Source organism: Rhizophagus irregularis, chromosome 4 (assembly GCF_026210795.1).
Source record: "Rhizophagus irregularis chromosome 4, complete sequence".
Taxonomy (NCBI): domain Eukaryota; kingdom Fungi; phylum Glomeromycota; class Glomeromycetes; order Glomerales; family Glomeraceae; genus Rhizophagus; species Rhizophagus irregularis.
Window position 1 is genome coordinate 3285718 of NC_089432.1, and position 17509 is coordinate 3303226.

Sequence of the window (17509 nt, forward strand, 5' to 3'; positions counted from 1 at the left end):
CGTTTAATTAATATTAAAATTAAATACTTATTTTTTTGGCGTACCGTAATCTTTATCATTGTCAAAAACAAATGAAACAAAATAACAAAATGGCTTATTATTGTTATTATTACTAATTTAACACAAAGAATTTTTTACCCATTTTAATTATTACGAAACATCCCGTCATTTCATATAACTTTTATGGCTTTGAAAATTTTTCGGGTTTTTTATTATTATAATGATAAAAAGTAAAAAATATCAACGCCTCATTTTTTTATGAACTTAATTTTATTCTTCTTTTTTTTTCATGGTAACGTTTATGATTTTGCTTTTGTTATCGGCGTAGATGGTAAAGAAACTCTTTTTTATTGTCCTATTTTTGGAAATTTGGGACGCCCTGTCAATGATAAATCTTTATTTGTTTTTTTTCAAAATATTTTTTTTTATTTTATTTTATTTTTTATTTTTTTTATTTTTTATTTTTGTTACAGTTCATTGAAATACCAATTGCGTTTGTCGATTAAAAAAAAAAAACCATTATTTAAGATTTTAGGAAATTTCCCGCGCTTTATTTAAAGTTGTGCGGATCATCAGCTTCTACTTGGAATAGTAGATTTGCAAGTGTCACCGTTTCACAAAGGTGTTACCGTTTCACAGAATGATGTGTTACAGTTACATAAGTTTCACAAGAAGGGGCTGCAAGATTGCATTTGTTTCTAAAGGGGCAAAAACAAAAATGCTAAATTTGGCGTTATCTTTGACCTTGTGACCTTGGGCTGAAATCGTGTGACATTAGTGTTACATATCGTTGCATATTACATGATTTCGTGCAACATCAATAATCAATCATAATGATCCCATATTGGTAAATTTCATATGAAATTTTCCCTTTTAGGAAACTTTGGCTGGATATTGACGATTATTTACCGTTTGTGTTATTTGTTTATGCTTTTTGTTGGGGTTTGTGAGACACTTGTTTTACATTTTTGTAATTGTCCAGCATTTTCAATCGCAGCTTTTTTTTATAAATCATTTTTTTACACACAATAAATATTTTTTTTTTTTTTTTTTCATAAAAAGGGTTTGAAATGATTTTCTAAAGTATAAATAGGGTGAGTGAACGGCTTTATATTAGTTTTTTCGTTTTTTTTTCTTTTTCATCCGACTAAAAAATCAGCCGTGTTTCACAAGAAAAAAAAAACTGGATTTATATAAAAAGCTATAAATACAAAAAAGCCGGCAAATAAACCGGTAACTAAACCGGGTCTTTTTTTTTTTTTTTTTTTTTATATTCTTTGTCATTTTTGTAAATAATTGGCGTTCTTTTTATATTGATCCAATATTTTGGCGCCACAAAAAAAAAAAAAAAATTTATTATATATATATTTTTTTTTATGCTGCGGGTTATAATCCGTTTAAAGGATCAAAAAAAAAAATCATTTTTTTTTTTTTTTTTAAATAAAATCTAATTTTTTTTTGAAAAAAATTTTCTTTTTTTTGATTTTTTTTTTATATTTTAGTGATTTGTACGAAAATTTTTTTTTTTTGTAAATAGTTTATCTAGAAAAAAAAAGGGCGAATCAAAAAAAGGGGAATTACAAAAAAGGTATATATAAAGTAATTGATCATCCTAATGACTCATTTTAGCTAAAGTTTGTGGAACAGTGACGATCAAATGTGATGTTTTAATTTTATAATATTGTTAATGTGATTTCATTTTAACAATCACAATTAAAGTGGATGACGTGTACCTTCTCAATCATTAATCAATATATATATATATCAATATATCAAATTATCAATTTTTTATTTTCTTTCTCACACATTTTTTCCTTTTTCAATCAATCAATTAGGTTTTTTTTTTTGAACGGTTAAAGGAACAATACTCAAAAATCATAGCAAAAAAAAAAGAATCATCGTTGTACATATTTCATTAAAACAAAACAAAAGAATTTAATTGATTAATAATATACAATTCGGACAAAAATGCATAATTACGTTACATCTCCGGAACAAAACGCGCAACAACATGGATCATCGAATCAAGCTAGTATTAATAATATACTACAAAGACCTAGTACTACTACTAGAACGATGCCACATGAATTTACGTTGGATCAAGGAAATCAATCAGCAAAGAGACGAAAGAGTGGTGGTAGTACTTATGTGAATCCTCCTTCTCATCAATCCGATCAAGCTTATATGCAACAAGGACCGTATCATTTCATTCAACCTTCATCATCACTTTATTTTAGTCCAATAACAAGTATAAATCCACCAATAACGGTGCGAAATAATAGTAGTATTTTACGACCTCAACCATTAACATTTGCCGATGCTTTAGTATGTATTAAATTTATTTTTTTAAATTTCTTGTTAAAAAATTTTTTTTTTTTAAAGATAACAAATAAAAATGACAAAAACTATTTCGTTTGCGATAAAATCAGAGTCAGAGATCACAATCCCATACAATTTCAAATAATAACATTTTTAATAATTCTGATAAGCCACAGGCGTTGCAATCCTCCAATCAGGTTATTTCAAATCAAAATAATCATCATGGTAAAGATTTGATTTATTTTTTTTTTTGAAATGTTTATTTTATTTTATTTTATTTTTTTCTTTAATGATTTTTATTACTCGCAATTGTTGATATTTTAATTTTTTATACAGTTCCCGTTTCAAGTCAAATTATACCACAACAAATAGGCTTTCAAAACCAGATACAAATTAGTAATAATAATACTCAACAACAAATATCACAACAACAAATGTTACAACAACAGCACGGAAACAATCAAGGTCAAATGCAACAAATTTCTTTAGAAATATTGAGGCCTTCAACATCCGGTCAGATTACTTTGTATCCAATACCACAGATTCAGCAACCTCTTCATACATCAATAATGGATAATCCAATGTACAATAGTGATAACATATCTACGCCTAATATTTCATCAACACAAGATTCAATACAACATATCTATCAACGATTAGAGAGTTTAAAGGTAGATTTAGACAATAAAGATTATTTTCAATCTAATTGTGATGAACTTTATAATTATTTGCAAGATGGAAATGTATATAATTCATATCAAGAACTGTTGGTTCAGTGTTTAAGGGTACGTATTTGTATATATAATATAAATGAATCAATTAAACTCGTTTCTAATTCTTTATATATATATTATTAGTGTGTAAAAAATAGAGCCTCGTATGGTTTTGAGGCAGCATCAAAAGTTTTTCAGAGTGCTATGATTAATATCGGCAGATTTAATCTAAACAATCAAAGTTTGTGTCTTAAATATTTTATTTATTTTGGCGTCATTGAAAATAAAAAATAAAAAATATCAGATATTAATATAATATATATATATATATATATATTTTTCTTAAAAAAGGTCATATTAAAAGATGGAACAATGAGGTCAAACCTGGTAGCTCTCAACGTTCTAGCACAAGGAATCTTTTAAGACAACAACAACAACAACAGCAACAGCAACAGCAAATAGTGTTACTACAACAACAACAACAGCAAATAAGCGTTCCTGTAAGCCAACCAAGAATTGAACAACGACCCTCTACAGATATTGAAAAAGCGAATGCAAATTGGATTTCCAGAATAATCGATCGAGCTTGGGGTCATGTTATGCTTCCTTATGAATCGCAAATGATCAATCAACATCAATCTCAACAAGAATTTATAAATTCCTTTTATGTCCCTCACGAAAAGTTCGAAAGGATATGGAGGTTAGTAAATTACTCAATGTTTCTGTGTTTTTGTTGAGTTTACAGAAGTAATTTATATTTCTAACTCTCTCTCTCTTTTTTTTTTTAAAAAAAAAGACCAGAAACTCCTTTCCCGCCAGTTCACGTACATCCAAATAAATTACCAATTAGTTACAGGTTAATATCACGTAAACCCAGTAATCTTGATGAAGATAACAAGTGCGATTGGCCTCCAGAGGAAGCAACTTTTAAAATACATATCAATGATTCGGAAATTAAATTGAGCAGAGTATGATTTCATAATAAATTATACTTTGAAAAAAATATTTTATTGAATATTTAAATTAAAATCGGTTCTTTTTTTTTTTTTTTTTTCTTCTTCTCGATAGAAACAACGAATTCCTATCAAGCAAAACCAGTATTCGTTCGTTGGAGTTGATAAACCGGTCGATATTGTCCAATACTTGGTTGCAGGAGTCAATAGGATTAAAATCACCCAGTGTATGTGTGAACCATGTCGACAGCAATTAAGTGTAAGTCATTTTAACGTTTCCTTCCTTATTACTAGTTCATTCATAAGAGAATAACAATAATAATCTTCATCCTTTTTTATAGGAACATATACTGTCGATAGAAATTTTGGCGAAAGAAACGGAAGAAATAGTGTTGCGTAATGCACGTAGTCAAACACTTACCATAGAACATGGAACGGAAATTGGTAAATTATTGAAAAATCTTTTTTATCCTTGTATGATTTATTATTTAATAATTTCTTAATATTTAAAAAAAAATTTTTTTTTTTTTACCCTTTAATCAGTTAAACGATTAATTTCTGGTCCAAGTTCCTCAAATCAACAAAATCAACCAACGAGTCCAGCTTCATCGATTGGAACAGGTCAGAACAATGTTGCTATGTTAATTGATGATGATTGTGACATAACGGTTAATAAAATGAAAGTTAGTTTACGTTGTCCATTAAGTTTATTAAGAATTTCCGAACCTGCGAAAGGACAAAATTGTCGTCACATAGGTGTAAGTAAAAAAAGATTCATAAAACTCGTCATTTAAATTAGAACGTAAAAATATATATATTTTATATGTTTATTTATTTATTTATTTGTTTTTATCATTTAGTGCTTTGATTTGCAAACTTACGTTGACGTGAATAAGAAAAATTGCAAATGGAGATGTCCCGAGTGCAAGTATGTTTAAATTCTTTTCAATAATTATTTATAATTTTGGATTACATGATATATGTATGTATATATTAAATATTAAATTATTTAATAAATTTAGTGATAGAGTAACGTCGGAGACATTACGAATTGATGAATATTTCAAAAGTTTATTAAGACAGATACCAGGGTAAGTTATAATCCAAAATCACGTTGATCGAAAAGAGATTTATTTTATATAATTAATCTTTTTTTTTTTTCGTTCCCTTTAAAAAATTAGAAATGTTAATACTGTTGAGATGGATTCTAGTGGAAAATGGACAGTTGTAGGACAAGATGAAGGTGACGGCGGAGATACAACTGACGATGATGATGTTATGCAAATTGATGCGAATTCCAAGAGATCATCACTTCCTTCAACATCGTCAAAGTCAGATAAAGCTTCTGCTGCTATAATAATATTAGACGATGATGATGAACCGGAACCTCAGACATCTAACAATAATCAACAAGTTCCTTTATTGCAGAGCAATGTACAACCATTAACAACATTACAATCGTTTGTTCAACCGCAAAGACCAAAAGCTATGAGACAATCATCAACACCAGGTGTGCCGTATATGCAACATAGACCAAATATTCAAACGAATGATCAATTACAATCATCTATACTTATACAATCGCCTCCTCCTTCTGCAAATATGATATCGACTACTACTATTATGCAGTCTCCACCTGATACCACTATGTATATGGATCCGACGCGGACCAATAACAACAACATTAGAAAGAGAAAGCCTAGAAAGTCTCGACGTAAAGAGTTGGAGGTGATTCCACAAGAAAAAGGTAATTCCACTACAAAGGATGATAATAATAATGATAATGATAATGACAAATCTAGTAGCGGTAGGTCAAATAATAATTGGTCATATGTGATGGGTATAACACCATCTCAACAAAATTATAATCCATTATCACAAGACATTGTTTCACAACCAGCTACGCAAGTGGCTAGTCCAATATCTCCCGTCAGTGTAACCAATCCTAATTATTCCCATCCTATACAGGACGAAGAAGAAGAAGGAGAATGGTTAACTGAAGATGAACAAGAGGAGGTAGTTTTGGACTCGTCGAGCGCTGCTAGAAATTCAATACATATAAATAATAGAATTGGGTGAGAGAAGATTTAAACTAAATAGAAAAAAAAAAGGATTTTAATTGCTTAAAAGTAATATTTGTTTTGTTTTCGGTATGGGATAATTGTAAACCTATAATTCAACAAGAAAAGAATAAAATTTAATATCATGAGGTCTAATTAATTAATTGCCTCAAATTTTATTATATTCTACTTACCGCTAAGACTTTTTGTGTATATTATTTTTAGAAAATTCTTAGTTTAAATAGAAAACTCATATATATATATATATACAATAATGTATGTAATTTGCATTATAATAATTTATTTTTTTATTTTTTTATTATTATTATTTTGTAAATAATTAAAATAATTGAATATTTTTGCAGTAAATAAAGAAATTTGATAAATCCATTACATCTATACAATCATATAGTACATTATATTAACGTGTTTAATTTTTCTTAAATTCTTTGAAGGCCATTTAAACGAAATTAACGATTTTATATCAAATTTTTTTTTTTATTTGTATAAATAAAGAAAAAGCGAAAAAAATTCACGATCAATAATGAAGCTTTTGATCACGATATCCGATTGTGATCGTGCAAACCATGACTTTGAACAATTGAAAGATAGTTTTATGTAATAATAATTATTAATGTCAATATCGTCAGCCACAAAATGCATCACAGCCTTTCTTTCTGTGATCCAATCTTTTTTCTCGTGTATTTTTTTTGTAGGAAAAAATTCTCATATAAACGTGACTTTTAAATACTGTATAACATCATTATTATTCACGCGATTTTAAAAAATCAACCAATCATCACTCACCAGGAATAAAAAATTTCATTTTGTCTAACTAATAGTATTATTTAAAGCTTTCTCGTATAAATTTGAAATAATATCTTTATGATGTATATGATTTGAATCTTCGAATTTTTTTTTAAAATGATTATTGTATATCAAAAATAGTTTAACACGATCTGCGGGATGTTTTTCTTTTTTTTCCAATTGTCTGGTGATTAGTGTGCAAGTATTGCAACATTACAGATCTTATCAACTTATAGAAATCATTTTTGCGCACAGAACTTTAAACCTATATAAGTTCAACCTATAAATACTAATTTAAAAAAAGTATCCTTTTGCCAAGAATTTTTTGTACGATCACGTAGATCAGTAATAAACCTTATTTTTTTTTTTTATCAATCGTAACACACACTATAATTTATGCCAATTTATGCAATTTATTTCCAAAAATGGTTTCTTTTGGATACGGGTAACTATCGGGTAACTATCGATTAAAAAAAATTATAGTAACTATAATAGTTATTACATTTGAAATTTTTTTTAAACCGAATATCCCAAATTTTTTTGTATTTTTTAATATTTTATTTTTTTTTATTTGAATTTTTTTACATTTTGAAATTTTTTAATATTTTAAAATTTTTTTAACATTTTGAGTTTTTTAATATTTTTGAATTTTTTTTAAATTTGGAATTTTTTTGAATTTTTTAACATTTGGAATTTTTTTTAATATTTGAATTTTTAATTTTTTTTTTTTATAAATTTACCCAGTTTACCAGTTACCCTGCGGGTAAAAAAAAATACTACATAATTAGTTCACTATAATTTATTTATTTTTTTTTTCGTGTTTTTAATAATATCGTTACTGCATTGTAACAGGTAATATAAATCATGATAGATTTTTTAACTAATTAGTACGCACCACATTCGTACACAGATGTGAACGATTTTTTTAAAGTTCAACGGATAAACATTTATTAAACGCCATTAAAACAAACTTTTGTCCAATGAAAATCATTATTTTTGACAAATTACAAATTTTTTTTTTCTTTTTTAACGAAAAAGTTTGGTCTGGTGACTCTGTGAAGAGGTAAAAAAAAAAAAAATTTACAATTAAAATTTTTATATTACAAAAGATGTAGAAAAAAAAAGAGGGACCAATTATTTTATTTTTGTATTCAAAGAAATAAAAAAAAATTCAATTATGATTGGATATATCAACAAATCAAATAAATTAATTATGGTTGGATATTTTATTTAGTTTATTTTTTTAGTTTATCGAAAGGAAACTATTGGTGTGTTTGATAAAAAAAAATCATAAATAATATTTATTTTATAATATAATGTTTCAATATATAAATTTGAACTTTAAATTGTTAATAATCATCGGACCAATTTTTACTTAAACTATTACAAAGTACAAACTAACAAAAATGTAAATATTTAAAATTCACTATTTTAGGAAATTCCCTTTATTTGCTTTATGTTGATTTCATTTAATTAACTTTATCAAAAATTAGGTTCATCTAATACAATTCTAACTTCACTTGATTCTGGAAAAAATTTTGAGAAATTTTCGGGGTTCGACGATTAATACGAAGGAAAAAGTGATGGGTATTGTTCCAATCTTGGCAGATTAACAAAGCTTTTATTCTGCAAGTCAGTTTTGAGCAAACCGGGTAGTATTCGAGTATACCATTATGGTGAAACGTATCTTTGAAAGAATTCATCCAAAGATCCAAGTATTATTAAGCCATAAAATATCATTTGAGAATCTATTTGTATCCTACCTGTATCATTGCACGAGAAATATTAGTATTGTGATTAACAGTAGAACAAGAAAGATTAAACGATGATTACGAAGACTAAATAATTATTACTAAATTATCATCTGATGTTGTAAGCACTGTAATCTATTGGATTATCATTATTTCAAACGCAAACTAATACTATAAATAATATTTTGAGAATAATTTTGTAAGATTTACTTTTGTTGATTGTCAAAATAATTATAAAAAAAAGTGAATCCTTTTACAAATGTGTTAAATTGTGTTCTGAAACATGTTTCAATAATCCACGTTCGTTTATTTATTGGGTGGAATAAAATATTGGTCAAAGATCCATTAAAATAAGTTTCAGTTAATGCGACAAATAGGAATTAATACTATTATTAATATAAAAATTAAATAGGATTAACTCACTGTACCATATCAGATATACTCACATCGAAATGTAAGATTCCTAATTTAATATGTCTAATATACTGTATGAAAAGCTTCATACTAAAACTAATTAAGCTATATTTATTCTTCACATATACTAAGTCGTATCATGTGATATTTATAGTTTATTTAATCACGTGTTAATTACTGCGCAAAAAAGAATTTAAGAATTAATTACATGATTATTATTATGTAGTAAAAATAGTATAAACTATAAATATTATTTGGTTTGATCAACAAATACCTTCATATCTTTCCTTTACCGTTTTTTATCTCGCTTTTTATATTGACATACTTTTTTAGCGTCGTTAAATGATACATGAAATATAAACCGTGTTCAACTCGATAAAATCTCAGTACAAGTGATGAAACGAATTGATAGGAAGAAATGGAGGACCCTTCTCTATAAAAATTTTTATCCGAATATTTCCATTATTTCTCCGTAGCGTTTGTAAAAATTCCGTGAAAATGATACATTCACGGATATCCGTGTTAGAGAGGAAATATAAACACGGATCAACATTTTTTACAGTGGCTTTGGTAAAAATAGGGCTTACATTTACAAGTTTGAAATCTGGTTTGATAATTTTGCCAGAAAAGTTAAGATTCATTTAAATTTGTTTGTTTTCTATTCGTTAGGGTTCATAACTTAATTTGATTAGTTAATAGATTAGATAAGAGTGTAGAATTGGAATTAATATAAACTTGGAGTTAGTGTAGATTTAGAGTTAGGAATTTTTGCGGAATTTTAACGCTAAAAACAGTTTATTTATTTTTATCAGAAACGTAAATAAAATTTATTTAACATGTTTCTCATATTCTCATAAACCGGATTAAAGATTGAAAGAGCCAAATCTGGATTTCCATTGTTCCTGTAGAAAGTTTCAGATTTGCTTTTATCTTTTCACAAACGAATTACGAATTAATAATCTGCGGACATGCCCTTATTTCTAAAAAGCAAATACCGAACACGTTTCTTTGCAATGGTCATCGTTAAATTTATGTTTTCGTTTCTATAGTATTCTAGCAATAACAGATTTAGGGATTGGAATCAATTCCCATAATTAGAATTTTCTCAAATTTCGATTCTAAAATTCGATTTTCGATTTCGATTAATCGTTTCTAATCGATTGTGCATCATTAAATTTGTGGCAGTAAAATTTCCAATATCACAAATTTAAAATTTTATGATTTTGTATTTAAAATAAACGTTTTTATCAGTGATCGGCAGTAACTCTGGCCAAGCTTATAATTCCGGTCGGAATTAAAACTTTAGTGTAACACAATGTCACGTGATTTATAATTTCGTAATTCGGGCCGGCACTATAGTTTCGATTTCTGTTTTCAATTTAGTGCGATGAAAGCTAGCACTCCTATAAAAAATATGATTATCAAAAATTTGTAAATACCCATTATTTTTTCTAAAAAATCATTTAGTAAATAGTTGATAACCTGTGAATACCAGTGAAAAATCTTATTTTTTCGAGTAAATTTACTTATTAAAAACTGTTATTGTAACACAAAGTTAAAAACTTACTTATAAGTAAACTACCCAAATAATTGGAATTTTCCATAATTTCCCCCGGTAATCATAGGTAATCAACCATTTAGAAAAATCACGGGTATTCACAAATTTTTAATTTTTAGGGGTGTTACGCTATGATCACACCAAATTGAAAACAGCGATAATCGACTGATCGGATTTTCGATTAATTTGATTTTGGCAGAATCGATCCCAATCCCTAAACAGATTCTTCTTTAATTCGAAATCCGAAAAATGAATCGGAAAGTTAAGGCTAATACTGAATGCAAGAAAACATATTTTTACTTGGTCCCTCTCTGTATCCTTTATAAACGTTTGTTTTCTATGTAAAGGTTTAAACGTCCCAAATGCAGTTTCTAGACAAGGAAAAAGTAGGTGAGATTTCATTTTTTTTTTACACTCTGCTATTGATGGCGTAAAAAGTCGAAAAAATTTCACGAGTTTGTAACAAAAACGTCGGAATCAATGAATTTCTTTAAACAATGGAATTTTATGGTACAAGCGTTCAATAACATATTATTAAATTTGGACAGATCACAACTCTGGGCACAACATCAATATTGTATATAAAAATAAACTATTGATATATGTCAATATTGTACGCAAATAGCAAATAAACTATTAATATCAACATTGTACGATAATGAAAATATCGGTCAAATAAAATCAGCATGATCCTATATATAGAACCGTGCGATAATATTTTGCATCAATGCTCCGATTATTAATTGGATTTTTGAATTAATTTTATCAAAACGTAAAGTGAAATGTTTAGTAACTTATGGACCGTTATGAAGTCCAATCTTTTAAACCCGGAGTTCTTTGGAAGAGAACGATTCCTTACAGGAGCCTGGAAGCTTAATTTCCTTTAAAACTAGATTCTTAGGCTTTAATCCAAAAATGCAATGTTCTTTTCAGTCAATGAGCATAAAACATCTAGGTTGAGATGAATATAATACCAGTTAAATAATCTGAGTTATGTCTCATTCGGAAACATTTTCGTTTGTTTTATTGAAAAGCTCGACTAAGATTCCAAGTTTCAAAGTGAGAAGGATTCTCACTGACTATAAGATAAATTTACAAATTTTAGAACGCAAGATTAATTAGTGAAAAGTATCAGTCAGTAAAGGTTTAATGACTTAATAGAAGAATTTCTTCTGTATAACTCGAAACTGAATCATAAACCGATGTTTTTAACGAGTTTAAGTTCGATAAATGAACTAAAACTATTTAGAATGGCCATCATAAATATGATTTTTATGAAGCAGATGCTTCGAGATTAATTTAATAACTAAAATCTAGATTATTTCTACAGAATGGTAACTTAACAATTTGGCAGAATTCATAAACTAAATATTTTAATTTACCATAATGCTTATCACTAAACAAATCAATAGCTGAATTTCCAACTTCACGTTTAAGTAGTTCAATAAATTCTTTATCAATGAAAATACTACAAAAGTCTCCAGCTCATTCAGTAATTCCAATTTCCACTTAATTGAATTTTTTCTACTAATTCACGTGTTGCTAAATCCACTGTATCATCGCCGCAGTCAACGATCATAAAAATTGCTTGAATATTGTTACGCAGTAAAATATCACACAGTTATCACGTGGTATAATCGGACCCGTGATGTTGATCAATGTCGCAAATGTCGAATATGTTCGACACTTCGATATGTTCGATATGTAGAATATGTAGCATTTATCGAATATATAGCATTTATCAAATATATATCATCTATCGGATTTATTAGATAATTTTTTTTAGAAAAATTTGTTATAAAAAGACAGCGTAAATGCGCTTTGGAAAATAATAACTACAATTAGAATATAATAAAAATTAACGAACAGTCCTTACAAACATTTAATAAAGTTTATTTTTTTTATATACACTTTATTTTTCGTGTTGCTATTTCTTATACATTTTTTTTGTATTCATTGTCTATATTTGTTTAGCTTAATCCATTACTTGCGACTGATCGTATAGGCTAGTATTTGGAGAGCTATACCATATTCGCATTTGATCGGATTTTACGTTGGATTTACATTGAATTAATAAAATTAGTATAAGATTGACGCCGATCCTGTTAATTTCCGACCCTATTAATCCTTCTGCTTACATTTAATTTGCCGCTTATTTTTAAGCATACAAAGAACTGACATATAACAATATTTAGAAAACTTTATAAAACTTAGATTTACAGAACTTTGAAGTAGTGTTCTCTTAAGCTACTATACATACAGCAAATTGCTACGGCTTCTACTATATTAATATTTCTTCATATTAACATATTTAATATTTATTATCATAAAATCATGAGCATAAACAAATTAAACATACGTTCAGTTGTAAATTGCAATCTTTCAGAACGAAAATGAATAAAAATTTGCATGAATATTAAAATAATATTTGAATTATTTATTAATATGTTAATAATTACAAATAAAGCACGATTTTTTTTAAAAAAATCTCACATTATTTCAATAGTAAAATTCATTTTTTTTGTAAAATAACTATTCCTCAAATTTAGAAAGATTTCCAAAACTTTCTTGTTAGGTTATTTATTGCCTAAGTAATCTAAAAAATAGATTAAATGGTAAAAAAATATGTTAGAAGACTCGAGTACTCTAAGTAAGCTTTGTAGAAAAGACAGATTCAAGCCCCCATGCCTACTATCAACTGACATTAACGATATATCGTGAGTGATCAAACTCGTGCAGAGGTACTGTCACATTGATAATAAGACATGAGACCCACCACCAAAGGGAAGGGCCCCACATACAGAAGTCTGCGACATAGCTTGAGATATTATTATTTTTCCATTATTTTTCTCATTAAGGTAACCAGACGTCTAGAAGAGGAGGATAACCAAAGCACTCTAGGTGCACAACTCCCTTATACATCCCAGCTTAGTCATTTCCACTTACCAAATTAGTAAAAAATCAATAAATTATCACTGCTAATTTCCGTTGATCAAATATAAATTTCCAAGATTTGAAGGTTAAAGCTTTATGTAAATCATGGAATCTAAAAAATAGAATATACGGTAAAAAATATGTTAGAAGACTCGAGTACTCGATAAGTAAGCTTTGTAGAAAAGACAGATTCAAGCCCCCATGCCTACTATCAACTGACATTAACGATATATCGTGAGTGATCAAACTCGTGCAGAGGTACTGCCACATTGATAATAAGACATGAGACCCACCACCAAAGGGAAGGGCCCCACATACAGAAGTCTGCGACATAGCTTGAGATATTATTATTATTTTTCCATTATTTTTCTCATTAAGGTAACCAGACTTCTAGAAGAGGAGGATAACCAAAGCACTCTAGGTGCACAACTCCCTTATACATCCCAGCTTAGTCATTTCCACTTACCAAAATAATAAAAAGTCCAAGAATATTTATTTTCATTGTTTGATGTTAAGTAAAAGTCTTCCAAGGCTTTTTTTACAAAAATGAATAAGAATAAAAATCTTGTATATAAAATATAAGTTTGAGAAAGTTATAATAAATATTAAAAGGAAAAAAAATTTGGAGACGGAGAGAAAAGAAAAAGTGACTTTATTTCTCATGGGAAAAATCATTAAAATATATACTGTAAGTCATTGTGATTATATGATGTAAAATTGTTTACGCGTTATAATCAATTAATCATTACGCGCATTACACAAATGTTGATCACGTTGGTTAATATTAGTTAAGTCATTCCGGAATTATGAATAAAAAAAAAATTTTGGAGGACGTAGTGGCGCAGTAGGTCACGTTACACTCTTTTCGTGTAAGTTTATTGGCTGGATTTTTTTACTTGTATTAATAAAGAATTCTTAAGATACAAAGTGTAAAAAAAGTGGAATCTGAAAAAATACTAGATAGGAAAATGAGTTTGTTAATCCGGAAATGACGCTCTTATGGTAGAAGTTGTGAAGACTAAATTTGTGACTTCCAAATAGTCTGTCGGTCTCTGTCCGTTGCCTTTCAACATACGTTAAGTACTGACATTTTAGTTATGTTTTTGAGATTTTAAAATTCTTCGCATTGAAAACAAAATTTCAAATTAATTTTCAGACTAAAACGCAGGAACAAGTATTGATACGAAATACAATCCATAAATCAGCCTATGATCATGTTATAATTGCTTTTTTTTTGGTACCTTTTTGACGTCGGTCAGAGACAAAAAGTGGAGGTTTACTACATGAATCTCATTCAATATTCGAAAGAATACCAGTTCGGGATGTGCTTTTAAGAAATCATAGAATGAAATGAATAATTTTAAGCGTGGCTATAAACAACTTGTTCTCCTTGACTTATGTTCTGGTAATCACCTGTATTCTCGCATACGGGGATACAAAAATAGGGAATAAGTAGAACTCGTTCTGTGTGCAGTTGTGGTAAAAATTTTTCTTACAGATCAGGCGATGACACTTTTTTGGAGAACATGGAACCTTAAATACAAGAATTCACGTACTGTACATTTTCCGTTTGAGATTTTAAAGTTGTATTCAGAAAAATGAGATCCTGAAAGATGAAACTTTAACAGTCATGAAATGTGTCACTGTCAAATGTTTTCTATTCGCGTTATAAACTATGTTTAGAAGCCAAGGAAGATCCTTTTAATCCGACTAAAAAAATTTTATCTGTAATTTCTATAAAAACTTCGTAAAAATGAGCCTTTCAAGGATCCATTCACGGAAATGTGGATAATTCAAACATGATATATAAATCATATAAGGTTATTAATTCCGGAAATATGAGCCTTTTACGGAAAAAGATGGAATATAAAAACGAATTGACTTTTTTACAAGGAGAGATATTCCGATACCCTTATATTTAATGAACACAAAATTATATGGACTTATTAGACTCTCATGATCACACTATAAAATCAGGTCAATCAGCCATGAGTTTATTTATATTCTATTTAATGATTTTAATGGCTTGGTTTTTTGTATGAAAAATTAATTATATTAATTATTTGTCATGTAAATGATATCTCAATTATGTATTGAAAATTCAACAAAATTTTACTGAATTATCAAAATATTCAAAAATATTTTGAAATAAATTTTTAATAATTATTCTTTTCAAAAATTTATTAATATATATCAGTATATCAAATATCAAGTCAGGCTAATGATTTGCGTGGATTACGTAACCTGAGGCCTTTTGTTATATTTAAGAAATTAAGGAGTGCTTATTTTCGTAACATCAAACGAACTTTGAAATAATAGTACATATTTTGGGTCTAAACACAATTTCTTGTTGCTTCAGCATATGAAAGCCTTATTGCAGGCAATGTTGTACCTTTCATTAAAATTCTAAAAACCTTTTTATTGACAAGGTCACAAATGTCTTTATCTTCAACAGATGAGCCTGTACTTCAGGTAATTGTGGAAAATTTTCTGCCACTAAAATATTGTGTTCCAGAACTTGCATTGGTAATAAATGGTAAAAAGCCAAAAGGATCAGGTATTCCCAGACGCAACAATTGATAGCACGAGTCACTGTTATTTTTTAATGATGTTAACAGAAAAAATCCTAAAGAAACTTCAACATGCCAAATATTGGAAGTAAAGAGGGGGAAGTGGTTTCATGGGACTTGTATTACTTAAATACTTAAAAAATGCTCTAATGAAACAAATGAAAAAAAGCTGTAGTCTTACAGTGCCCTTGCAAGTGTTGTTCAAATAAAAAATGAAAGAAGGACATAAGTAACAAACATAGTAAGTATAATATGCTCCGTATACTGCAGATATGGGGAGAGCATCCAGTCACATTACTATGAGTTTCTCATGCTAATTCTGGAAGAGGAATCATACTAAAGTCTGGAGTCCAAAAAAAGAAAAAAAATAAGCATAATGAAAGGAGAATATAGCTCCTGCTGTTGGTAAATTCTCGTTTTTTTCAATAAAATTTTTTGTTATTTTTTAATGTATACTAACAAATTACATCATCAAAGTAGAGTTTTGATAAAATGAAAGTTCTTGATTTGTGATGCTCTCATTCGACCACTCAATACTGTCTTAAACAAGTGGATTAACTTATATCTCTCATTCATGTCTTTTTACAAAGAAAGAAATTTCCTCATTTGCTGAATTTATTCATGATGAACATGGCAGTAATCTAGCAAAATACATTTCCTGTCTACTTATTGACATGTTTGAAAAGCAGATCTTAAATGACGCATCAGAGGATAGGATACATTGGAGAATAGATAGTTTGATCAGGATCCTGCTCCAGATGTTGCGCAAGAGTCTTATAATTGTACAAAAATATAAAATTACAGTCGTTACACTCGGTTTATTACTCTTCTTTACGATCTTTGTATAAAATTTTTTTTCTTTTTTTTTCTTTGCGATATGTTTGGTAATTAATGATTAATATGGACCATCATATAACTTCAACAATATAAGAGAATGATATGAAAGCTAATTAAAATCTTAAGATGATTAGTTAAAGAATTTAGAGAAGATGCTCAAAAAAAATAAAAATATTAATTGTGGCGAAAAGTAAATTTTGCCAAAAATTTGGAATATCACATGATTAGCGCAGTAAATTCAGCCCACACACACTACGATGAGTTTGGCCAGCATTAGTTTTGGTTATCGTCGTTATCGTAACAAAATTATGAATTTTGAAAATCAAAAAAGAATTTTTTTTTTTTGTAGCTACAGTAAGTGTTAAAGAACATTTTTGTTCGCCATTTTTGCTAAATTAAAAGAAACCACAAAATTCTCTAAGAGTTCTTAATATTCGACATCATACGAATAATGACAATTTACAATATAACATTGTTATTGCGAAATACATCTTCATCTTCAATCGAATAACATACTCAGATACAGTATTACGGTGTGGTAGATCGACATCTTGTTTCAAAAATTAAAAATCATTATTTATGGAACAAAATCA

General features: G+C 28.1%; 1 protein-coding gene across 1 annotated transcript; it reads left to right on the top strand.

Moving 5' to 3' along the window:
- Positions 1 to 1968: 1968 nt before the first annotated feature.
- On the top strand, positions 1969 to 6064 carry OCT59_024030 (uncharacterized protein; the record flags this gene model as incomplete). Its single annotated transcript, XM_066135124.1, has 12 exons — positions 1969 to 2325; positions 2430 to 2544; positions 2656 to 3104; positions 3177 to 3273; positions 3384 to 3732; positions 3829 to 4000; positions 4101 to 4244; positions 4327 to 4429; positions 4529 to 4743; positions 4846 to 4913; positions 5008 to 5076; positions 5167 to 6064. 12 exons carry the CDS (start codon positions 1969 to 1971, stop codon positions 6062 to 6064), a joined length of 3036 nt encoding a protein of 1011 aa, XP_065991178.1.
- Between the last annotated feature and the right edge of the window lie 11445 nt (positions 6065 to 17509).